The sequence below is a fragment of the Nerophis ophidion genome, linkage group LG14 (genome assembly GCF_033978795.1).
Source record: "Nerophis ophidion isolate RoL-2023_Sa linkage group LG14, RoL_Noph_v1.0, whole genome shotgun sequence".
Lineage (NCBI taxonomy): Eukaryota > Metazoa > Chordata > Actinopteri > Syngnathiformes > Syngnathidae > Nerophis > Nerophis ophidion.
The window spans coordinates 14,224,367-14,250,214 of record NC_084624.1 but is presented as its reverse complement, the minus strand read 5'-3'; the positions used below and the strand labels follow the sequence as shown (position 1 = coordinate 14,250,214).

General features: G+C 47.0%; 1 protein-coding gene across 1 annotated transcript in view; it reads right to left on the bottom strand.

Annotated features, from left to right (window-relative positions):
- cetp (cholesteryl ester transfer protein, plasma) overlaps positions 1-25,848 on the bottom strand; it is a 59,144-nt gene that overhangs the window by 16,423 nt on the left and 16,873 nt on the right. The window contains exons 6-14 of the mRNA XM_061919902.1: positions 25,545-25,632; positions 25,375-25,444; positions 19,912-19,972; positions 14,033-14,124; positions 7,516-7,615; positions 6,415-6,494; positions 4,459-4,509; positions 4,235-4,381; positions 3,953-4,020 (exon numbers count right to left, since the gene is read on the bottom strand). Of these exons, the coding sequence (XP_061775886.1) occupies positions 3,953-4,020; positions 4,235-4,381; positions 4,459-4,509; positions 6,415-6,494; positions 7,516-7,615; positions 14,033-14,124; positions 19,912-19,972; positions 25,375-25,444; positions 25,545-25,632 (757 nt within the window). The remainder of the gene's footprint in view (positions 1-3,952; positions 4,021-4,234; positions 4,382-4,458; positions 4,510-6,414; positions 6,495-7,515; positions 7,616-14,032; positions 14,125-19,911; positions 19,973-25,374; positions 25,445-25,544; positions 25,633-25,848) is intronic.

Sequence of the window (25,848 nt, the reverse complement as noted above, 5' to 3'; positions counted from 1 at the left end):
CGTCCGTTGTGTCCTTGAGCAAGACACTTCACCCTTGCTCCTGATGGGTGCTGGTTAGCGCCTTGCATGGCAGCTCCCTCCATCAGTGTGTGAATGTGTGTGTGAATGGGTAAATGTGGAAGTAGTGTCAAAGCGCTTTGAGTACCTTGAAGGTAGAAAAGCGCTATACAAGTACAACCCATTTATCATTTATTTATCATTAGAAATATAGCCAGGTCCAATTTGTTATATATTCTAACTAAGTGCAAATTGGATTTTAACCTATTTAAAACATGTTATCAAAATTCTAAAATCACGCGTAATCAGGAAAAATTACTAATAATGTTCCATAAATTCTTTTTTAAATTTTTAAAAAAATATTTGAATTAGCTAGTTTTTCTCTTCTTTTTTTTTTTGGTTGAATTTTGAATTTTAAAGAGTCGAAATCAAAGATAAACTATGTTTCAAAATTAAATTTTCTTTTTTTTTCCTGTTTTCTCCTCTTTTAAACCATTCAATTAAGTGTTTCTTTCATCATTTATTCTCTACAAAAAACCTTCTGTGAAAGGAAAAAAAATATACGACGGAATGACGGACAGAAATACCCATTTTTTTTTTTATATATATAGATTTATTTATTAAAGGTAAATTGAGCAAATTGGCTATTTCTGGCAATTTATTTAAGTGTGTATCAAACTGGTAGCCCTTCGCATTAATCAGTACCCAAGAAGTAGCTCTTGGTTTCAAAAAGGTTGGTGACCCCTGCTCTACAATACACCCCCCAGGATTATCTCAAGGAGAGCATGTCCCAAATTCCAAGCTGTTTTGAGGCCTGATAAAAAAAACAAAAAAACACTTAGTGTGTCATGTTCGGTGGTCTGGATTATGTTTTTGTTATTTTCTGTAGTTTTTGGACTCTTTTAGTTCCTGCATACGCTCCTTCGTCTAGTTACCATGACGAACCATTAGTTTCTCCTGCCTCATGTAAAAAACTCACCCGCTCTAATCAAGAGACTTTTATTCAAGCCTGTTTTGCCAGTCAGTCAGTCATCCTGGCGTCATTGCTAGTTTTCACGCCATAGTTCATGCTGCTCCTTTTCCTCCCAAGTAGGTTTTCTTTATTCTTGCCACAGAGTTTGGTTTCTTGTCCATAGTTCTGCCTTTTTGTTTGTTTCTCTTTTTTTAATAGCCAAGATTAAATAATGTTCCTACCTTCTACCAATGTCCGGAAAAGTATGTTTGCATCCTGGGAGAACAATCCTCACAGTAAGCTGTGAAAAAACCCTCATTGTGACTTCCATAATAAATATGGCAGTGCCATGTTGGCATTTTTTTTTTCCATAACTTGAGTTGATTTATTTTGGAAAACCTTGTTAGATTGTTTAATGCATCCAGCGGGGCATCATAACAAAATTAGGCATAATATTGTGTTAATTCCATGACTTTATATATGTCGGTATCGGTAATTAAGAGTTGGACAATATCAGAATATTGGATGTCGGCATAAAAGCCATTTTGGGACATCTTTACTAAAGAGCTGTAATTTGATACCAGGGAAACCTGCGGAACAGGATTCTAGGGATGAAATCCCCTTCAGTGCTTTTTTCTGACCTAGCGAAAAAAATTTAAATTATATACCGTATTTTTCGGACTATAAGTCGCAGTTCTTTTCATAGTTTGGCCGGGAGTGCGACTTATACTCAGGAGCGACTTATGTGTGGAATTATTAACACATCACCGTAAAATATCACATAATATTATTTAGCTTATTCACATATGAGACTAGACGTATAAGATTTCATCGGATTTAGGGAATAGGAGTGACAAATTGTTTGGTAAACGTATTGCATGTTCTTATGTTAAAGTTATTTGAATGACTCCTACGATAATATGTTATGTTAACATACCAGGCACCTTCTCAGTTGGTTATTTATGCCTCATATGACGTACACTTATTCAGCCTGTTGTTCACTATTCTTTATTTATTTTAAATTGCCTTTCAAATGTCTATTCTTGGTGTTGGGTTTTATCAAATAAATTTCCCCCCAAAAATGTGACTTATACTCCAGTGCGACTTATATATGTTTTTTTTTAATTCTTTATTATGCATTTTCGGCAGGTGCGACTTATACTCTGAAAAATACAATACATATATATATATATATATATATGTATATATATATATATATATATATATATATATATATATATATATATATATATATCATACGTGAGGACTCCGAATTTGGGAGATGCGGTGGGAGGGTTGAGGTGGGCGGGGTTTGGTGGTAACTGGGGGTGTATATCGTAGCGTCCCGGAAGAGTAAGTGCTGCAAGAGGTTCTGGGTATTTTGTTCAGTTGTGTTTATGATGTGTTACGGTGCGGATGTTCTCCCGAAATGTGTTTGTCATTCTCGTTTGGTGTGGGTTCACAGTGTGGCGTGTATTTGTAACAGTTGTTTATACGGCCACCCTCAGTGTGACCTGTATGGCTGTTGACCAAGTATGCGATGCATTCACTTATATGTGTGTAAAAGCCACATATATTATGTGACTGGGCCGGCACGCTGTTTGTATGGAGGAAAAGCGGACGTGACGACAGGTTGTAGAGGACGCTAAAGGCAGTGCCTTCAAGGCACGCCCCCAATATTTTTGTCCAGGTGGAAATCGGGAGAATGGTTGGGGCACTGAAATTCGGGAGGGTTGGCAAGTATGATATATATATATATATATATATATATGTGTATATATATATATATATTTATATATATATATATACACATATATATATATATATATATATATATACAGTATATATATATATACATGTGCTTTGTGGACTTGGAGAAGGCATTCGACCGTGTCCCTCAGGAAGTCCTGTGGGGAGTGCTCAGAGAGTATGGGGTATCGGACTGTCTTATTGTGGCGGTCCGCTCCCTGTATGATCAGTGTCAGAGCTTGGTCTGCATTGCCGGCAGTAAGTCGGACACGTTTGTCACCGATTCCGTTCATAACTTTTATGGACAGAATTTCTAGGCGCAGTCAAGGCGTTGAGGGGTTCCGGTTTGGTGACCGCAGGATTAGGTCTCAGCTTTTTGCAGATGATGTGGTCCTGATGGCTTCATCTGCCCAGGATCTTCAGCTCTCACTGGATCAGTTCGCGACTGAGATGAGAGTCAGCCCCTCCAAGTCCGAGTCCATGGTTCTCGCCTTGGAAAAGGGTGGAGTGCTCCGCGTTGGGGAGGAGACCCTGCCCCAAGTGGAGGAGTTCAAGTACCTAGGAGTCTTGTTCACGAGTGGGGGAAGAGTGGATCGTGAGATCGACAGGCGGATCGGTGCGGCGTCTTCAGTAATGCGGACGTTGTACCGATCCGTTGTGGTGAAGAAGGAGCTGAGCCGCAAGGCAAAACTCTCAATTTACCGGTCGATCTACGTTCCCATCCTCACCTATGGTCATGAGCTTTGGGTCATGACCGAAAGCATAAGATCACGGGTACACGGCCGAAATGAGTTTCCTCCGCCGGGTGGCGCGGCTCTCCCTTAGAGATAGGGTGAGAAGCTCTGCCATCCGGGAGGAACTCAAAGTAAAGCCGCTGCTCCTTCACATCGAGAGGAGCCAGATGAAGTGTTTCGGGCATCTGGTCAGGATGCTACCCGAACGCCTCCCTAGGGAGGTGTTTAGGGCACGTCCAACCGGTAGGAGGCCACGGCGAAGACCCAGGACACGTTGGGAAGACTATGTCTCCCGGCTTGCCTGGGAACGCCTCGGGATCCCCCGGGAAGAGCTAGACGAAGTGGCTGGGGAAAGGGAAGTCTGGGTTTCCCTGCTTAGGCTGTTGCCCCCGTGACCCGACCTCGCATAAGCGGAAGAAGAAGATATATATATATATATATATATATATATATATGCATGCACACACACATTCGTACATCACAGTTCACGTCCTCTAAGAATGGATGAAAAGTGTCTTACTCTGCAGGTTTGCTGTGCAGTAAGAGGTGTTTTTTGGCGTAAGAAGCGCTGACATTTGTGGTGATGAACTGCATATAAAAACAGAAACCGCATTAAACTTGGACAAATTCCGCAAAGAATCACAACAAGAGTGCCTTTTACATTTCTTAACATGTGACTTGACTACAAACAATAATTGCTACTGAAAGAAGTGAAAATTTAACTAGTCATTCAGATGTTAAGGAGTGCAACAATATTTTGAATATGTACAAATACATTAGAGTATTTTCAGCCAGGTCTTACAGTTTGGAAGAGGAGTGTGTCTTGACCGTCACACCGCAGGCAACCAGAGGCCTCCGCCCTGACGGTTGTGCCGAAGGAGGACGTGTTTATGTCGGGAACTGAAGAACTCCACACGTGAAGATCTGGATGACCCGTTTCTACAAGGCACTTGAAAAACAGGTGATACAAAACCAATATGTATGTAATTGTTCAAGGATGTGTTGCCTCTGGCATTGTTGCTTTACCTTTCGGATAAAATCAGGCATGGTTGCGGAGAAATTTGTGTTGAAATCCTCCTGAAATTACACACACAGAGAATTCTGAGATATATCTGTGGTAACCATTTTTTTTTGTATTGTTTGTTCATTTCAAATGATGTTATGTGTTAGCCCAGCAATGAGCTAAAGACTTGTCCAGAGCGTACCCGTGCAACTGGGATAGGTTTCAGCCCCCTGCAACCCCCAGCATACTTGCCAACCTCTGAATTCGGGGGATGGTAGGCGGAGTTTGGTGGTAGCGGGGGGTGTATATTGTAGCGTCCCGGAAGAGTTTTTGCTGCAAGGGGTTTTGGGTATTTGTTCTGTTGTGTTTATGTTGTGTTACGGTGCGGATGTTTTCCCGAAATGTGTTTGTCATTCTTGTTTGCTGTGGGTTCACAGTGTGGCGCATATTTGTAACAGTGTTAAAGTTGTTTATACGGCCACCCTCAGTATGACCTGTATGGCAGTTGACCAAGTAGGGCTTGCATTCACTTATGTGTGTGTCAAAACCGCATTTTGTCTTGTTCAGTGGTCTGGATTAGGTTTTTGTTATTTTCCATTGTTTTGAACTCCATTAGTTCCTGTTTTTTGGTGCACTCTTGATTGTTTTGGTTGCCATGGTGACTTATGATTTTCACCTGACGCTCACCTGGCTCTAATCACGGCATGGCGTAGTGGGTAGAGCGGCCGGCCAGAAACCTGAGGGTTGCAGGTTCGTTTCCCCACCTATTGACATCCAAAAAATCGCTGCCGTTGTGTCTTTGGGCAGGACACTTCACCCTTTGCCCCCGGTGCCGCTCACACTGGTGAATGAATGATGAATAAATGATAGGTGGTGGTCGGAGGGGCTGTAGGCGCATACTGGCAGCCACGCTTCCGTCAGTCTACACCAAGGGAAACTGTGGCTACAGATGTAGCTTACCACCACCAGGTGTGAATGGATCATGGGTTCCCACTTCTCTGTGAGGGCTTTGAGTATCTAACAATAGAAAAGCGCGATATAAATGTAATCCATCATTATTATTATTATTATAATCATGAGACTATTTAGACCGCCCTTGCCAGTCAGTCGGTCTGGCGACGTTTCTAGTTTTCATGCCATAGTTCATGCTGCTCCTTTCATGATTAGTTCACGCTGCTCTGTTCATGCCAAGTAAGGTTTGTTTATTCATGCCACAGTTTAGTGAGTTTGGTTTGTGAAGTGAATTGAAGTGAATTATTTTTATATAGCGCTTTTCTCTAGCGACTCAAAGCGCTTTACATAGTGAAACCCAAGATCTAAGTTACATTTAAACCAGTGTGAGTGGAACTGGGAGCAGGTGGGTAAAGTGTCATGCCCAAGGACACAACATCAGTGACTAGGATGGCGGAAGTGGGTATGGAACCTGGAACCCTCAAGTTGCTGGCACGGCCACTCTACCAACCGAGCTATGCCGCTCCTGTTTCTTGTCCATAGTTCTGTCTAAGTTGTGTTTTTGCCTTGTGTGCCTATTTTGTTTGTTCCTATTTTGATAAAGATTAATTAAAAATGTTCCTACCTTCACGCCTGGTCCAGAGTAGTCCGTTTGCATCCCGGGAGAACAAACCCGGCAGCCAGCTGCGTAAACCCCCCCGTCTTGACACATGTAATGTGTGACTGGGCCGGCACGCTGTTTGATCGGCGGAAAAGCGGACGTGGTGACAGGTTGTAGCGGACGTTAAAGGCAGTGCCTTTAAGGCACGCCCCCAATATTGTTGTCCGGGTGTAAATCGGGAGAATGGTTGCCCCGGGAGATTTTCGGGAGGGGAACTGAAATTCAGGAGGCTCCCGGGAAAATCGGGAGGGTTGGCAAGTATGTCACTGTTCTCTGCGTGGTCTGCTTAGCGAACTTCCTCTTTCTGCCGAGCAAGACTGAGATATAAACGGTTTATATGGGGCCAGCTGGTACTTGCAACATTTACCTTCAAGTCTTTTCCGGTGACATGGAGCTCGAAGCGACCATCTTGGTGGGCAGCTGTCATCATCGGCCTTAAGACCTGGTCTAGGCGTGAAAACAGGTTTCTGAGTATTAGTAGTTGCCCAGTGTATTCATAATAATTTCACATGCTAAATCAAATGTGTCGTTAATAGTCACAAGCAGTCAAATCCTGAAAGGAGTAAAAATTAGTTTGTGTCACATTTTTAAACCAGCATTTTGGCTGATTTGTGTCTTAACATATCCAGTTAGAGCAAGCAGCTTTTTTTGTGACAGCGAGATTCAAAGAGGATTTGCAGTAAAGGGCAGTAATAAGCGACATGTAGCTAAGCTACGTAGCTGAACTTCATTTTCTAGAAGTTTATAGAATCTTCTATCCATCCATCTTCAACCGGGTGGAGTGCCATCTCCAGGTTGGGGAGGAGACCCTGCCCCAAGTGGAGGAGTTCAAGTACCTCGGAGTCTTGTTCACGAGTGGGGGAAGAGCGGATCATGAGATCGACAGGCGGACCGGTGCGGCGTCTTCAGTAATGCGGACGCTGTATCGATTCGTTGTGGTGAAGAAGGAGCTGAGCCGGAAGGCAAAGCTCTCAATTTACCGGTCGATCTACGTTCCCGTCCTCACCTATAGTCATGAGCTTTGGGTTATGACCGAAAGGACAAGATCACGGGTACAAGCGGGTGAAATGAGTTTCCTCCACCGGGTGGAAGTGGAGCTTCTCACCCTTAGAGAAAGGGTGAGAATCTCTGTCATCCGGGAGGAACTCAGAGTAAAGCTGCTGTTCCTCTACATCGAGAGGAGCCAGATGAGGTGGTTCGGGCACCCGAACGCCTCCCTAGGGAGGTGTTTAGGGCACGTCCGACCGGCAGGAGGCCACGGGGAAGACCCAGGACACGTTGGGAAGATTATGTCTCCCGGCTGGCCCGGGAACGCCTCGGGATCCCCCGGGAGGAGCTGTAGGAAGTGGCTGGGGAGAGGCTGCTGCCCCCTCGACCCGACCTCGGATAAGCGGAAGAAAATGAATGGATGGATGGTAAACCAGCAGGGATTAAATACTTTTTGTATTATATGACGGTAAATTCTGACCTGAGATCCAAAAGTAGAGCATCCTGTTATCAGTCAGCTGACTTGGGTTGAAAGCAGACTCCTCGATGACTGAAGACGTGTTTTTATAGTTCGTAAACCCCTGGAAGATTGATGAAAAGCACAAATTAGGCGTTGACGTTGTGTTTGATATTAAATGATACATGTATAAAAGAAAATGCGATACATTGTGTTTAGCTGTCATCGTACAATACTTTTTGCCCTGGGCATGACGTCAAAGTCTATCCGGCAGTGGAGGCTTCTCTATGGTGTCTTGGGGCACTAGGAAGTTAACCCCTTTACTACTGTTACCCCAGGTAGCCCTTGGCAAAGGCCTAATACCTGACTGCCCCCTAGCCAGGGATACGGTGAAGACCTCAACGGCAGAGTCGGCGAAAGACGGTAGATGTAAGAACTACCGCAACGGCTGCGATGGCGGAAGAAAAGGGTCCCCAGTCCACTTGGACTCCCTGCCACTGGACCCTGACCCGATTCTGTCAAGGATCGTGTGGTGACTGACTGTGCACCAGTCTCCCCACGTTAAACAAATTTACGCACAGGCATCCTCCATAAAGGGATACACCCCTACCAGGAGGATCGTCATACTCGTTCGAGTGACTGCCGATAATGAGTACAATACTGGACACTGTGTTCCTGGAACTATTTCTTAATATGTATAACTTAAAGCAAATATTCCATAACAACTAGACAATTTATATACGTTTTAGATTTAGTTTCCAAAATTGGAATTTTAGGTATTTTTATGATTACATCCATCCATCCATCATATTCCGCTTATCCGAGGTCGGGTCGCGGGGGCAACAGCCTAAGCAGGGAAACCCAGACTTCCCTCTCCCCAGCCACTTCGTCCCGAACCACCTCATCTGGCTCCTCTCGATGTGAAGGAGCAGCGGCTTTACTTTGAGTCCCTCCCGGATGGCAGAGCTTCTCACCCTATCTCTAAGGGAGAGCCCCACCACACGGCGGAGGAAACTCATTTCGGCCGCTTGTACCCGCGATCTTATCCTTTCGGTCATGACCCAAAGCTCATGACCATAGGTGAGGATGGGAACGTAGATCAACCGGTAAATTGAGAGCTTTGCCTTCCGGCTCAGCTCCTTCTTCACCACAACGGATCGGTACAACGTCCGCATTACTGAAGACGCCGCACCGATCCGCCTGTCGATCTCACGATCCACTCTTCCTTCACTCGTGAACAAGACTCCTAGGTACTTGAACTCCTCCACTTGGGGAAGGGTCTCCTCCCCAACCTGGAGATGGCACTCCACCCTTTTCCGGGCGAGAACCATGGACTCGGACTTGGAGGTGCTGATTCTCATTCCGGTCGCTTCACACTCGGCTGCGAACCGATCCAGCGAGAGCTGAAGATCCCAGTCAGATGAAACCATCAGGACCACATCATCTGCAAAAAGCAGAGACCTAATCCTGCGGTTACCAAACCGGAAGCCCTCAACGCCTTGACTGCGCCTAGAAATTCTGTCCATAAAAGTTATGAACAGAATCGGTGACAAAGGACAGCCTTGGCGGAGTCCAACCCTCACTGGAAATGTGTTCGACTTACTGCCGGCAATGCGAACCAAGCTCTGGCACTGATCGTACAGGGAACGGACCGCCACAATAAGACAGTCCGATACCCCATACTCTCTGAGCACTCCCCACAGGACTTCCTGAGGGACACGGTCGAATGCCTTCTCCAAGTCCACAAAGCACATGTAGACTGGTTGGGCAAACTCCCATGCACCCTCAAGAACCCTGCCGAGAGTATAGAGCTGGTCCACAGTTCCACGACCAGGACGAAAACCACACTGTTCCTCCTGAATTCGAGGTTCGACTATCCGACGTAGCCTCCTCTCCAGTATACCTGAATAAACCTTACCGGGAAGGCTGAGGAGTGTGATCCCACGATAGTTGGAACACATCCTCCGGTCCCCCTTCTTAAAGAGAGGAACCACCACCCCGGTCTGCCAATCCAGAGGTACCGACCCCGATGTCCACGCGATGCTGCAAAGTCTTGTCAACCAAGACAGCCCCACAGCATCCAGAGCCTTAAGGAACTCCGGGCGGATCTCGTCCACCCCTGGGGCCTTGCCACCGAGGAGCTTTTTAACTACCTCAGCGACCTCAGCCCCAGAAATAGGAGAGTCCACCACAGATTCCCCAGGCACTGCTTCCTCATAGGAAGACGTGTTGGTGGGATTGAGGAGGTCTTCGAAGTATTCCTTCCACCTATCCACAACATCCGCAGTCGAGGTCAGCAGAACACCATCCGCACCATACACGGTGTTGATAGTGCACTGCTTTCCCTTCCTGAGGCGGCGGACGGTGGTCCAGAATCGCTTCGAAGCCGTCCGGAAGTCGTTTTCCATGGCTTCCCCGAACTCTTCCCATGTCCGAGTTTTTGCCTCCGCGACCGCTGAAGCTGCACACCGCTCGGCCTGTCGGTACCTGTCCACCGCTTCCGGAGTCCTATGAGCCAAAAGGACCCGATAGGACTCCTTCTTCAGCTTGACGGCATCCCTCACCGCTGGTGTCCACCAAGGGGTTTTAGGATTGCCGCCCCGACAGGCACCAACTACCTTGCGGCCATAGCTCCGATCTGCCGCCTCGACAATAGAGGTGCGGAACATGGTCCACTAGGACTCAATGTCCAGCACCTCCCTCGTGACATGTTCAAAGTTCTTCCGGAGGTGGGAATTGAAACTTTGTCTGACAGGAGACTCTGCCAGACGTTCCCAGCAGACCCTCACAATGCGTTTGGGCCTCCCAGGTCTGTCCGGCATTTTCCCCCACCATCGCAGCCAACTCACCACCAGGTGGTGATCGGTAGAAAGCTCCGCCCCTCTCTTCACCCGAGTGTCCAAAACATGAGGCCGCAAATCTGATGACACAACTACAAAGTCGATCATGGAACTGCGGCCTAGGGTGTCCTGGTGCCAAGTGCACATATGGACACCCTTATGTTTGAACATGGTGTTTGTTATGGACAAACTGTGACGAGCACAAAAGTCCAATAACAAAACACCACTCGGGTTCAGATCCGGGCGGCCATTCTTCCCAATCACGCCTCTCCAGGTTTCACTGTCGTTGCCAACGTGAGCGTTGAAGTCTCCCAGTAGGACAAGGGAATCACCCGGGGGAGCACTTTCCAGTACTCCCTCGAGTGTTCCCAAAAAGGGTGGGTACTCTGAACTGCTGTTTGTGCATAAGCACAAACAACAGTCAGGACCCGTCCCCCCACCCGAAGGCGGAGGGAGGCTACCCTTTCGTCCACCGGGTTGAACTCCAACATACAGGCTTTGAGCCGGGGGGAAACAAGAATTGCCACCCCAGCCCGTCGCCTCTCACTGCCGGCAACGCCAGAGTGGAAGAGGGTCCAATCCCTCTCGAGAGAAGTGGTTCCAGAGCCCTTGCTGTGCGTCGAAGTGAGTCCGACTATATCCAGCCGGAATTTCTCGACTTCGCGCACTAGCTCAGGCTCTTTCCCCCCCAGTGAGGTGACGTTCCACGTCCCAAGAGTTAGCTTCTGTAGCCGAGGATCGGACCGCCAAGTGCCCTGCCTTCAGCTGACGCCCAGCTCACAATGCACCCGACCTCTATGGCCCCTGCTATGGGTAATGAGCCCATTGGAGGGGGGACCCACGTTGCCTCTTCGGGCTGTGCCCGGCCGGGCCCCATGGGAACAGGCCCGGCCACCAGGCGCTCGCCATCGAGCCCCACCTCCGGGCCTGGCTCCAGAGGGGGGCCCCGGTGACCCGCGTCCGGGCGAGGGAAATCTGGGTCCATGATTTTTCATCTTCATAAAGGTCTTCGAGCTGCTCTTTGTCTGATCCCTCACCTAGAACCTGTTTGCCTTGCTTTATGCCCCCGGACAACATAGCTCCTAGGATCATTGGGACACGCAAACTCCTCTACCACGATAAGGTTGCAGCTCAGAGAGGAGAGTGACCTACACGGAAGTGACTTTAAAAAAAAAAAAAAAATTACATCCATTATTTACCATTGGCTAAACTACTGTATAATAACAATAATAATAATGGATTAAATGTATATAGCGCTTTTTTCTAGACACTAAAACGCTTTCACAGAGAACTGAGAAGCCATCGTTCATTCACTCCACATTCACAGGTTGATGGTGGTCCCACTGGGTTGTGAGTTTTTCCTTGCCCTTATGTGGGCGCTGATCCGTGGATGTCGTTGTGGCTTGTGCAGCCCTTTGAGACACTTGTGATTTAGGGCTATATGAATAAACACGGGCTTCACGGTGGCAGAGGGGTTAGTGCGTCTGCCTCACAATAAGAAGTTCCTGCAGTCCTGGGTTCAAATCCAGGCTTGGGATCTTTCTGTGTGGAGTTTGCATGTTCTCCCCGTGAATGCGTGGGTTCCCTCCGGGTACTCCGGCTTCCTCCCACTTCCAAAGACATGCACCTGGGGATAGCTTGATTGGCAACACTAAAATTGGCCCTAATGTGGGAATGTGAGTGTGAATGTTGTCTGTCTATCTGTGTTGGCCCTGCGATGAGGTGGCGACTTGTCCAGGGTGTACCCCGCCTTCCGCCCGATTGTAGCTGAGATAGGCGGTAGCGCCCCCCGCGACCCCGAAAGGGAATAAGTGGTAGAAAATGGATGGATGGATGAATAAACACTGATTGATGATTGATACATAAAAGTCCCCCTACAGCAGAGCCACTAGGAGCTCCACTATTCCGCCCATAAAATCTGATAAATAAACATTCAATAAGCGCCAATAGTAAGTACTCTATTTACTGACACTAACACTTGAACATTAGCCAAGTGTTAGTGATTGTAGGAGCCAAATAGAGGGCCATACTTGAATTTATGTTTATTTTATTGTTTTGGAGTGATTCATGCGTGTATGTCAGTGTGCACCCTTTGCAGGTGGTGAAAAGTTCCCACGCAGGCCCGTAAGGGGCAGGAGCGCGCTGGGCGCGTGTTTGGCAGTCGGGCACCAGCATACCGTCTTTGACCTCACCTGTCTGTAGACCTCACCTGTCTGTAGACCTCGGCTTTATAAAGCTACCAGTTATTTTGTTTCCCGAGTATTCTGTTCCTTAATAATTGTAAATAAAACCATCTTCAATATCGCTGCTGGATCAGTTTGAATTAGTGGAGGGAAAGCGGGGAAAGGAAGAATACGTGACAAGGAAGGCTGTGTAAAAGGTGTGAGTCAAACAAGATGCCCGCGCCCCAAGTGGAACAAACATTTGAAACAAAGGGGTTATAGGAACAATCACTTTCAGTCTTTTATGCCACTACAGTGATATTGTTATTATAAACGCTAACGCAGACAGACTATTTAGAAGAGCAATTCCAGATGTGGCTATGTTTGCCTACAATGCTGCCACCTTGCATCCCTGCAAGTTTATTGTAGACCATAAATCATGCCCCTTACCTGAAATATGGATGGCTGAGAATAGAATCCGAGAAATTGGGGCACTTTGACAGCCGTTTCAGACAAAAACAAGCTGATTTTTTTGCTAAAATTCATTTGCCGTGCTGCAGCGGCCAGCAAAAATAAAACCCCTAACTGTATTTACCACAAGGCGGAGCGGTGCATACGCCATGGCAGTGCGTACAGCGTCCATCCATGGTGACAATTGACACATTGACTAGAATAGAAACAGTGAGCCCATCCATCCATCCATCCATCCATTTTGGGGTCGCTAGTGCCTATCTCAGCTACAATCGGGCGGATGGCGGGGTACACCCTGGACAAGTCACAATCTCATCGCAGGGCCAACACAGATAGACAGACAACATTCACACTTAGTATTGCCAATCAAGCTATCCCCAGGTGCATGTTTTTGGAGGTGGGAGGAAGCCGGAGTACCCGGGGGAACCCACGCATTCTAGGGGAGAACATGCAAACTCCACACAGAAAGATCCCGAGCCTGGGATTGAACCCAGGACTACTCAGGACCTTCGTATTGTGTGGCACATGCACTAACCCCTCTGTCACCGCCGTCTTGAGGAAATCAGGGTAAAGGTCTACTTGTAAGGTCAATTACATTCCCTGAGAAACCGATCGTGAAGCCTTTCATCTTGCAGATGCAGTGAATAAAAATTCCATCCATCCATCCATTTTCTACCGTTTGTGCCTTTTGGGGTCGCTGGCGTCTATCTCAGCTGCATTCGGGCGGTAGGCGGGGTACACCCTGGACTAGTCGCCACCTCATCGCATGGCCAACACAGATAGACAACATTCACACTCACACTCACACACTAGGGCCAATTTAGTGTTGCTAATCAACCTACCCCCAGGTGCATGTCTTTGGAGGTGGGAGGAAGCCGGAGTACACGGAGGGAACCCACGCAGTCACGGGGGGAACATGCAAACTCCACACAGAAAGATCCTGAGCCCGGGATTGAACCCAGGACTGCTCAGGACCTTTGGCAGATGCACTAACCCCTCTTCCACCGGGCTGACTAGTGCTGTTCTAGTTTTGCTGTGAGTGAATAAGAATTGACAGACGTGGTTTACCTTGTGGTACGATTCTATGTATTTGGCAGTGATGACCGGGGCAGCAGTCACACCGATGTCCACACCGATGTCTCCGTCACTCAGGAACTTCTCTGGAAAAAGCATTGAGACAAAGTGTACTTTATGTACATGACCAAAAAAAAACAGCTATTTTTGAGCAAATAGGCAGACAATACTTAGTGAAGCAATATTAGGCTTAGTTTATTGTTAGAAATGAGGGTCTAGCGTAAGAACGTTTAAAAAGTTGTGAATACTTTGTCAAAGTGACAATGTCTAAGTAATACAAACCCCTGGAATCACTAGACTTGATCACCGACATGACACAAAAGTACAGTTTTATCAAATGGCAACTTTATGGCTTTAAAGCACTCCAAAAAAAAAAAAAACGAAGGTCAATTGTGGTAGTTAAAAACAGTTTGATTTTTAGGTTAAGCAGAGTAAAAAAAAATGGAATCACTCATCCATCCATTCAGCCACCTTCAACATCTTATCCGGAATCGGGTCGCGGGGGACAACAGCTCCAGCTGAGACCCCCAGACTTCCCTCTCCAGAGCAACAGCAGCAACTTCTTCCTGGGGGATCCTGAAGCGTTCCCAGGCCAGAGAGGAGATGTAATCCCCCCATCTGGTCCTTGGCCTGCCGCGAAGTCTCCTCCCAGGACCTCCCTAGGGAGACCCTCGTGAGGCATCTGCACGAGATGCCCGAACCACCTAAGCTGGCTCCTTTCCAAGCGGAGGAGCAGTGGCTCTACTCCGAGTCTCTCTCGGGTAACTGAACTTCTCACCCTATCTCCAAGGGAGATGCCAGCCACCCTTCTGAGAAAACTCATTTCGGCCGCTTGTACCCGAGATCTGACTCTTTCGGTCATGATCCACATTTCATGACCATAGGTGAGAGTGGGAATGTAGATAGCTCGGTAGAACGAGAGCTTTGCCTTCTGGCCAGCTCTCGCTTCGTCACAACAGTGCGGCAGAGCTGCTCCGATTCTCCGGCTGATTTCCTTCTCCATCTTTCCCTCGCTCATGAACAAGACCCCGAGATACTTAAACTCCTCCACCTGGGACAGAGTCTCGTTCTCTACCTGGACTGTACAAACCATCGGTTTCCTGCTGAAAAAAAACGAATGGAATCACTCAATTCTGAGGAAATATGGAATCATGAAAACCAAACAAACAAAAAGCTACAACACATCACTAGTAATGTTTTTGCAGCAACTCTGGCTTTTATAACAGCTTGCAGTCTCTGAAGAATGGACTTAACCAGTGACAAACAGTACTCTTCATTAATCATGCTCCATCTTTGTCTGATTGATGATGGCGAGTGATTATTCAGCTGGATGGAGTGTGGAATGAAGGAGTTCTTGAATCAAACACTGTGGGAACAGAGCTGACGGAGCCTGTTGGAGTATGAACTCCGCTGTCCTTCAGTTGATTGGTGGAGTGGGTGGGCAGGATTGTCCATGATGGCCAGCAGTTTGTCCAGTGTCTTATTACTCACTGACAGAAACGCCTCCAACTGCCGCCAATAGTTTGGCTGGCTTTCCGGATCAGTTTGTCAATCCGGTTTGAGTCCCTTTTGCTGGTGCTGCTGCCCCAACAAACCACTGCAAAGTGGTTTGCAGACTGATAAAATATCTCCAACAGCTTGCTGCACACATTAAAGGACTCAAGCTTCCTCAGCAAAAAGCTCATGCTCTTTTCCTCAGCAAAAACCTCATGCTCTTTTTGTAAACAGCTTTGCAGTTGTCCTTCCAGTCCAGTCTGCTGTCCAAGTGGACTCCCAGGTACTTGTACTGTCCCACTACTGCCACCTCCCGGCCCTGGATCTTGATGGGCTCCACCAGGTAAAGGACCAGATAATTCGCCTGACACCACTCCACAAAGTCAGCGATCAGTGTCCTGTACTCCAATTCCTGTCCCTCTCTTATACACCCACAGCAAAATTGTCAGAGTATTTCTCCAGGTGGCAGGACCTGGAACTATACTGGAAGTCTGAGGTGTACAGGGTGAACAGGAAAGGAGACAGGACGGTCCCCTGTGGAGCACCTACACCACTGACCACAGTATCCGACAGGGAGCTCCCCAGTCGCACAAACTGGCGACTGTTAGACAAGTAACAGGTGATCCAGGAGGCAATGGATAAACTGACAGCCATCCTAAGCAACTTGTCACTCATCAGAATTGGCTGAATGATGTTAAAGGCACTGGAGAAATTAAGTTTTTGCAGTTATTGCTCTATGGCAAGATGCATTATCAACTTAAAAAATGTAATCATTATCGCCATACATATTTTCAATTAATAGAGTAAGAAAAAAAGTGTCAAAAATGTCAATGTAACACTGTACAGACTGGCAGACATTTTTAACACCTCATTGTCACTGGTATCCTGACCCCACCTGCTTAAAGACTGCAACAATTATCCCCGTCCACAAGAGCTCCAAGGTGACAGGCCTGGATGACCACCGACCTGTTGCACCAACCCCAGTAGTCACGAAGTGCTTCAAGAGGTTGGTCATGACTCACATCAAGGACGAGATCTACGTCAATATGGACCCCCATCAGTCTACCCATAGAAAAACATTATCCACCGATGATGCCATCTCATCAGTGCTCCACACAGCCCTTACCCACCTTTGGAGCAGAAAGTCTTACGTCCGTATGCTCCTCCTGGACTTTTAAATAGCTATCATACCACAAACTCTGGTGCAGAAGCTTGCCTCTCTAGGACTAAGTCTCACACTGGAGAACTGGGTCCTGGACTAGCTGTCTGAGGTGCTGACACATTTTAACACCTCATTGTCACTGGTATCCTGACCCCACCTGCTTAAAGACTGCCACAATTATCCCCGTCCACAAGAGCTCCACAGTGGCAGGCTTGAATGACCGACCTGTTTCACCAGCCCCAGTAGTCAGTAGTCCTGACTCACATCAAGGATGAGATCGACATCAATGTGGACCCCCATCAGTCCACCTATATAAAAAAAATGCTCCACTGATGATGCCATCTCATCGATGGTCCACACAGCCCTCTATGGAGCAGAAAGTCTTACGTCCGCCTGCTCTTCCTGGACTTTTAAATAGCCTAAAAAACATCGTCCCACAAACCCTGGTGCAGAAGCTTGTCTCTCTAGGACTAAGTCTCACATTGGAGAACTGGGTCCTGGAATTCCTGACCAATACACCTCAGACTGTCAGAATCCACAACAGTGCCTACTTCATCACCCTCAGTAATGGCTCTCCCCAGGCATGTGTGCTGAGCCCTCACCAGTTTACTATACTGACATACAATTGCTCGGCGAGACCCCCCCCCCAGCTGTCATATAGTAAAGTTTGTGGATGACACAGCAGTAATGGGAAGCATCACTAACAACAATGAGTCCGTATACAGACAGGAAGTTGAACACCCAGAGCAGTAGTGCAGAGAAAACAACCTATATATCAATGTGAACAAGACTGAAGAGATGGTGGTTGACTCCTCTGTACATTGAAGGATCAGCTGAAAGAGTCTCTAGCTTCAGGTACCTGGGTGTTAATCTGGAGCATCAACACATTCTGTCTGACCAGGAAGGCCCACCAGCGACTTTCCTCAGGAAGCTACAGCGAGCTGTACTTGAGAGCTCAGTCCTGAGGACCTTCTACAACTGGGTAGTGGAGAGCATGGCCTGCACCGGCATCACCGTGTCACACAGCAGCGGAGTAGATAGCTCTTCAAAAGGTTAGTGAAGGCTGCACAAAAGACCGAAGAGATGCAGGCGGAGGGCCCTCAGCATCATGAAGGACCCCACTCACCTTGCACACAAGCTCTATCAACTTCTACCCTTAAGCAAGCGACTGCGACACATAAGGAGTAAAACCACCAGGCTCAGGGACAGCTTATTCCCCGGCTCCATAGTCTCCCTCTGGTAATATTTCTGTCCCTCTACTTCCCCCACCGCACTGACTGCACAATTTGTTATTTATTTATCTATATCATTCCACACATCGTTTTTAGCCAACCGATCTCGGCCCTTTCTCTTAAGTGCATTATGTTATTGCCTATTTAACATTCATTATTGTTTTTCTTTATTGCCTACTTATTACTGTTTTTCTTAACTTTTGTCAGGACCTGAGTCCAAATTTTGTACCGTATATGTGCAAATGTGTACGGATATGACAAATAAAGCTCCTTGAATCCTTGAGTCCTTGAATTACCTGACATGCAGCAATGACTGTGGAAGTTAGCATGTTTTCTTCAGGCAGTCGTCTTCATAAATCTCATTGGAACATCACCAAACAAAAGTTCCAGGATTGTTACCTTTGCCCAATGTAGATTTGCTTAATGTGACTTAGTGTCATCCATATACCCATGATTGCTTTTCTTTAGCCCATTGTATCCTTATTTGTTCTTTTTAGGTCTTATTTACCACTTTCATTTAGTTTTTTGGTATTTGAATCCCCTTTCTTTGAGTTGCATTTCTACAGTTTGGTCACAGATGGTGACTCCAGTTTCAGCCCCTTTGTTCTTCATTTGTTTTGCCGTGCATTTTCTGTTTTCTGTCATGATCTGTGGTCCCGATCATTTTGTTTTTGTATTTTCTGTTAGTTTAACCACTCTACCCACTGCACTCAGTGGAATAGTGTTTAGAGTGTCCGCCCTGAGATCGGTAGGTTGGGAGTTCAAACCCCGGCCGAGTCATACCAAAGACTATAAAAAAAATGGGACCTATTGCTTCTCCCTGCTTGGCACTCAGCAACAAGGGTTGGAATTGGGGTTTAAATCACCATAAATGATTCCTGGTTGCGGAAGCGCTGCTGCCCACTGCTCCCCTCACTTCCCAGGGGGTGATCAAGGGATGGGTCTAATGCAGAGGACAAATTTCACCACACCTAGTGTGTGTGTGACAATCATTGGTACTTTAACTTTTGGACTCCTTTATTTAGAGCCCGGAGCTGTGCTAGTGGGGTGGCTCAGCAGCGCCCAGCTAGGCAGCCACCACCACCAATAGTTTTTTGTCATGCCAAGGCGCAACCCCCAGCTGAGCCACCCCACTACAACAGCTCCGGGCCCTAGCCTCCCCCTCAAGTAGCGGCTACCAGACGCGCTTCTTGCGGTCTGGAACCGTCTTTAGGGTGGGTGGAGGGAGGACAAGAGGAGGGTGGAATCCTCCCCTTTAAATTGTCCAAAGAGTCTCTTTCTATCCCCCAACTGAGGTGGTGGCCGGGCCGGAGGTTGATGCCTGGCTGGGCGCAGCTGAGCCACCCCACTAGCACAGCTCCGGGCCCTAATGACATTTTCAAGACATATTGTTTTTAAGTTTTCTGTCCTGAGGCTTTGATGTTTTTCTAGAGTACCAGTAGTCTTGTCTTTTACAGCCTCCCATGTTATTTGTACTTGGTCCAGATTTTATACATAGCTGGTTGTTAACAATCAACATATTTTGCAACACTGCATGATGATTTACCTTTTTGAAAGAGTTTGATTATCCCCTCCTTTGTTTCAATTGACATCTCTTGTTATTGAGCCATGATTCATGTCAATCCACCTGGTGCAACAGCTCTCCCAAGGTTTGAACACAGTTTTTTAACTGTAGACTAATTAACACAGCTGATCTGATGCAAGTATTAGCTTTCAAATTTAAAAAAATTACAGGGTGATAATGTTTTCCCTTGAATTGAGGGATTCTATGAACTTTTAATTAGTTTCATTTAAAAACTAAACTGTTTCTTGATTTTTTTTTTAGTTTCTTAAAGCCAGAAAGTTGACATTTGAAATGACTTTAGTTTTGTGTCATGTATGTTTTTGTTTTTTATCCCCTACAAAATTGAACATCTTAATCATCCGAAACATAAACATCTGGGGTTGTAGTAGTAGTAGTAATAGTGAGTAGTTAGTGAACCCACCTGCTCTTTCTTGTATGAAATCTGCCAATATGTTTGCCACTTTGTTGATCTCTTTACAAATCTGCAACAGACAAAACACAACGTTTTTACAAAAGTCTCCATCTACCCAAAAAAACAACAACAAAACTATCTATATTGGGGTGTGACGGTAGGTCATATTCACCTTTCAGTACGTACAGTACATCAGTTTTAGAACAAAATGCAGAAGACAAAACTACGACGTTACCTCGACTCACGAGTGTCCCCACTCACCAGGTTTTTGGCATACAAGCTGTCATTAATTGTGTAGAGCAAAAATTCCAGTTACGATCCTCCCTACCATCCATCCATCCATTTCTCCATCCATCCATTTTCTACTGATTATTCCCTTTGGGGGCGGGGCGCTAGTGCCTATTTCAGCTACAATGGGGCGGAAGGCGGCATACACCCTGGACAAGTCACCCTGTCATCGCAGGGCCATCCATCCATCCATCCATCTTCTTCCACTTATCCGAGGTTGGGTCGTGGGGGCAACAGCCTAAGCAGGGAAACCCAGACTTCCCTCTCCCCAGCCACTTCGTCTAGCTCTTCCCGGGGGATCCCGAGGCGTTCCCAGGCCAGCCGGGAGACATAGTCTTCCCAACGTGTCCTGGGTCTTCCCCGTGGCCTCCTACCGGTTGGACGTGCCCTAAACACCTCCCTAGGGAGGCGTTCGGGTGGCATCCTGACCAGATGCCCGAACCACCTCTTCTGGCTCCTCTCGATGTGAAGGAGCAGCGGCTTTACTTTGAGTCCCTCCCAGATGGCAGAGCTTCTCACCCTATCTCTAAGGGAGAGCCCCGCCACCCGGCGGAGGAAACTCATTTCGGTCGCTTGTACCCGTGATCTTGTCCTTTCGGTCATGACCCAAAGCTCATGACCATAGGTGAGGATGGGAACGTAGATCGACCAGTAAATTGAGAGCTTTGCCTTCCGGCTCAGCTCCTTCTTCACCACAACGGATCGGTACAACGTCCGCATTACTGAAGACGCCGCACCGATCCGCCTGTCGATCTCACAATCCACTCTTCCCCCACTCGTGAACAAGACTCCTAGGTACTTGAACTCCTCCACTTGGGGCAGGGTCTCCTCCCCAACCCGGAGATGGCATTCCACCCTTTTCCGGGCGAGAACCATGGACTCGGACTTGGAGGTGCTGATTCTCATTCCGGTCGCTTCACACTCGGCTGCGAACCGATCCAGTGAGAGCTAAAGATCCCGGTCAGATGAAGCCATCAGGACCACATCATCCGCAAAAAGCAGAGACCTAATCCTGCGGTCACCAAACTGGAACCCCTCAACGCCTTGACTGCGCCTAGAAATTCTGTCCATAAAAGTTATGAACAGAATCGGTGACAAAGGACAGCCTTGGCGGAGTCCAACCCTCACTGGAAATGTGTTCGACTTACTGCCGGCAATGCGGACCGAGCTCAGGCACTGATCATACAGGGAGCGGACCGCCACAATAAGACAGTCCGATACCCCATACTCTCTGACCACTCCCGACAGGACTTCCCGAGGGACACGGTCAAATGCCTTCTCCAAGTCCACGAAGCACATGTAGACTGGTTGGGCAGGGCCAACACAGATAAACAGACAACATTCACACTTTTCCCTACCAGTAGTTGGCTAATTGTCCCAAATAAAACTGTAAGATCCACCCAAAACATTAGGTATTACTCCCTAGCATTAGCTTATTGCTGGAGATGGACAGAACTTTGTTTTTTTCAAGCATGGTAATGAAGAGAAACTTGATTATCTAAAAAGGACGTAAAAGTTGGAGCAAGGTTTCCAAAAGTGCACCAGCGCAGGCATCATTAACGATGGCAGATAGGAGCTTTGGTGGCAAGCTTCCTGCTCTAGCGACCTGGGAGATGCTACACTTGTGGGACGAGGCGATGTGTCCCAGTGTGGGTTGTATCCAATATCTAGGGTGTTCAACCAGGGAAGACCGTGGGCTATAAAAAAAAAGGGGTATGAACATTTTGGAAGTATAAACAATGTGTGGAACAATATGTACAGTATATAACCCGCCTGGTTCAGTCCCTGTTTCCGGTCTGCCGGGGTTTGCAAAAATGGGTCCTCCTGAATGAAAGACGAACATGCTATACTGCTCTTCAAGCTTGTACAGCAAGATGCTGTCAGAGAACAGCTGGTGTTCCTTAGTCGGAGATCTGGAAAACTCAGATGCAATGACCCACTCGACCAGTTAGAGCCAGAGGTCCGTGATGGTATACTTAGAGTTCTCGCAAGATTGAGAAGATAATCTTTGTACAGTATGTCATCTAAAATATTAATTGATATATTTCATGTTCTTATTTTTAGTTTTTACAGCGTTTAATGAAGGTATCAACAAAGAAGGAGACTCAATAACTGGCCAGAAGTAGCTACAATGTCCATTCTCCATTTCATTCAGTTAATGTTGCAGATGCTTGTGCAGTTGTTGATAACGCTGCTTATTCAGTTTCACAACTGGATAAAGAACATGTGGATTGTTTTTTTTTAATGTACAGGAAATTCAGTATGTTAGCTGCCACACCAGAGGAAATAAGATCCTGGACTTGCTGTACGCAAACATCAAGGATGCGTACAGCTCCATACCACTACCAGAGCTTCGCCGGTCGGACCACAACCTTGTTTACCTCAACCCCTGTTATGTGCCTCTGGTCAAACGACAGCCGGTGACCAAAAAAAAACAGTGAGAAGGTGGTCAGAGGGGGGGTCCAAGAGACACCACAGGGCTGTTTTGAGGAACCTGACTGGAAGGTGCTCATGAAGCCTCATGGAGAGGACATTGATGGGCTCACAGAGTCCATCACAGACTATATCAACTTCTGTGTAGACTCAAATGTGCCATCAAGGACGGTCACCTGCTACCCAAACAACAAGCCGTTGGTGACCAAGGACATCAAAGCCCTACTGAAAGAGAAGATGAGGGCATTCAATGCTGATAACAGGGAGGAGGTGAAAAAAGTTCAGGTGCTGCTGAAGACCAAAATCAGGGATGCCAAGGAGAACTATAGGGGGAAGCTCAAGGACAACTACATGAAGGCGGTTTGATGAGGTATGCAGACCGTCACCGGCCTCAAACCGTCTGGGGGGGATAGGGGTGGACGGAGACAAAGAGAGGGGCAATGAGCTAAACCAGTTCTTTAACAGGTTGGTGGACGGAGACAAAGAGAGGGCCAATGAGCTAAACCAGTTCTTTAACAGGTTTGACACAGTTGCACCGACAATCTCCTGACCCCGCCCCCCCACCCCCCTGAGACATGCCAGCCGCCCCCCTGACAACTTCAGCGAACCAATCCATCCCCCCAACTCCAATGACTACCTCCCCCCACTTAACACCTCACCCTCAGCTTGATGACCCCTCCTTCCCCAACCACCTGAGACCCCCCTCCAGTGTGTTTGTCTACAGAACAGGTGAATAGACAGCTAAATAAGTTACACACAGGCAAGGGCGCGGGTCCTGATGGTGTGAGCCCCAGGGTGCTCAAAGCCTGCGCCCTACAGCTGTGTGGTGTGCTCCAGCACATCTTCAACATGAGCCTTAGGTTGCAGAAAGTCCCCACACGGTGGAAAACCTCATGCGTGGTCCCCAACCGCAAATGCATGCGACTACCCTCCCATATAATGAAGACCATGGAGAGGTTGGTCTTGGAACCACTCCGCCCTACAATCAAGCCCCACCTGGACCCACTCCAATTCGCCTACCAGCCCCGACTGGAAGTGGCAATGCCCAGTCCAATCAGCAAGCGCCCGGAAATCATGGTTCCAAATAGGTAGATGTCTTCCCCGTCCTCGATGGAAAGTACTGAGAGGCACATGATTCTCCATGTATCCCAGGAATCTCTCACGTACCCCGCAGCAAAGGTTCCGTCAGGGCAGGCAGGCTCCCCCGAACCTCTTTTTCTTGTCGAAAATATTTTGACTATTGCGTCGAGAGTCCAGCTGATCATATCCATGTCTGATGTTTCGATTTGAGGACAGCACGAAGAAAGAGGCTTCAAAAAAGTTCAGACAAGACAAGAACAAAGAGAGCAAGCTGGGAGAAGAGGGAGCGGGAAAAAAATGTGACCGCCCTCACCAGAGGCAAGACAGAAAGATAATGACAATAAAGTCAGTTCTATTCTATTCTATGTTTACAATAGGTTTTAGTGAAGTGTGGTAAGAACAATGGCAAGAGATTCAAGGATGAATATTGTATGTGGAGTAAAGTTTCTTATTGATTGAAGCACATAGTATTAACTCCCCATTACTGTTTCGTTTCCATTACTTTAACGTAATATTTTCGGGTCTCCCCATGTCTAGCATTAGAAGATTATAGTTGGAACAAAATGCGGCTGCTAGACTTTTGACAAGAAGAAGACAGGTTGATCAAATTACACTTAAGATGCGACTTTAAGGTTTTACTACTTACATATAAAATACTACACGGTCTAACTCCATCCTATCTTGCCGATTGTATTGTAACATATGTCCCGGCAAGAAATCTGCATTCAAAGAACTCCGGCTTATCAGTGATTCCCAGAGCCCAAAAAAAGTCTGCGGGCTATAGAGCGTTTTCTATTCGGGCTCCAGTACTTTGGAATGCCCTCCCGGTAACAGTTAGAGATGCTACCTCAGTAGAAGCATTCAAGTCCCATCTTAAAACTCATTTGTATACTCTAGTCTTTAAATAGACCCCTTGTTTAGACCAGTTGATCTGCCGTTGCTTTTCTTTTCTTGTCTGTCCCCCTCTCCTTTGTGGGGGTGGGGCACAGGTCCGGTGGTCATGGATGAAGTGCTGGCTGTCCAGAGTCGGGACCTGGGGGTGGACCGATCGCCTGTGCGTCAGTTGGGGACATCTCTGCGCTGCTGACCCGTCTCCGCTCGGGATGGTCTCCTGCTGGCCCCACTATGGACTGGACTCTCACTACTATGTTAGATCTACTATGGACTGGACTTTCCCAATATTATGCTAGACCCACTCAACGTCCATTGCATCCGGTCTCCCCTAGAGGGCACCCAAATCTGCGCACCTCTCCAAGGTTGCTCATAGTCATTCACATTGACATCCCACTGGGTTGAGTTTTTCCTTGCCCTTATGTGGGCTCTGAACCGAGGATGTCGTTGTGGCTTGTGCAGCCCTTTGAGACACTTGTGATTTAGGGGTAAAAAAATAAACATTGATTGATTACCAGTTCAGCCTTTTAGTCCTGTTAATCTTTCACTGCTTTTGTTTACGTATTTGTGTGACTACTGACTGGTCGCACTTATCATCACACCATGTACCAAATAAAAATTGCTTCGAGGTCGGTAAGCACAACCAGAATTATTCCATCCACCAGAGGCAACAGGTTGGCGCACTTTCGATTTTTGAGAAAATTAAAGGATATAAAGTGCGGCTTATAGTCCGAAATATGCAGTAAGTGTATTATTGAAGGTAAAGGGTGTGAGCTTTACCTGCCCCTTGACTACGAGTTTGACAGTGAACAGGATGAAGTCTGTGAAGAGCCTCTTCAGCAAGTTGGGTCTGAATACAAGCACACACACAGGCACACCAATGATAAAGAGGTAAAGACTGAATAAAGAAATTAAAAAACTATCTTTACATAGAAAGTTTGTGAACTTACTCTCGGTCTCCCTGCAGGCGCAAAAGTAGTTTGTCAAAGTTTAAGTAACAAGACGAAGTGTCTGCTGCTACTTTGCCTTTTCCGCAGTCTGACAGGATACATTAAAAAACAAAGCACATGTTGGTGAAAAAAAAACGTATTTATCAGTTAACCCTTGGGTAGTGTTCATATTGTTGTTAGTCAGCCAGCGTTTGTGGGTCTGATAGACCCCCTGCATTTTGTGGCTTTTAATGCCTCACAATCAAACACTTTTACGTTAAAATACTGAACAGATGTTTACCTTATCCTAATAAAGGTCTGTTCA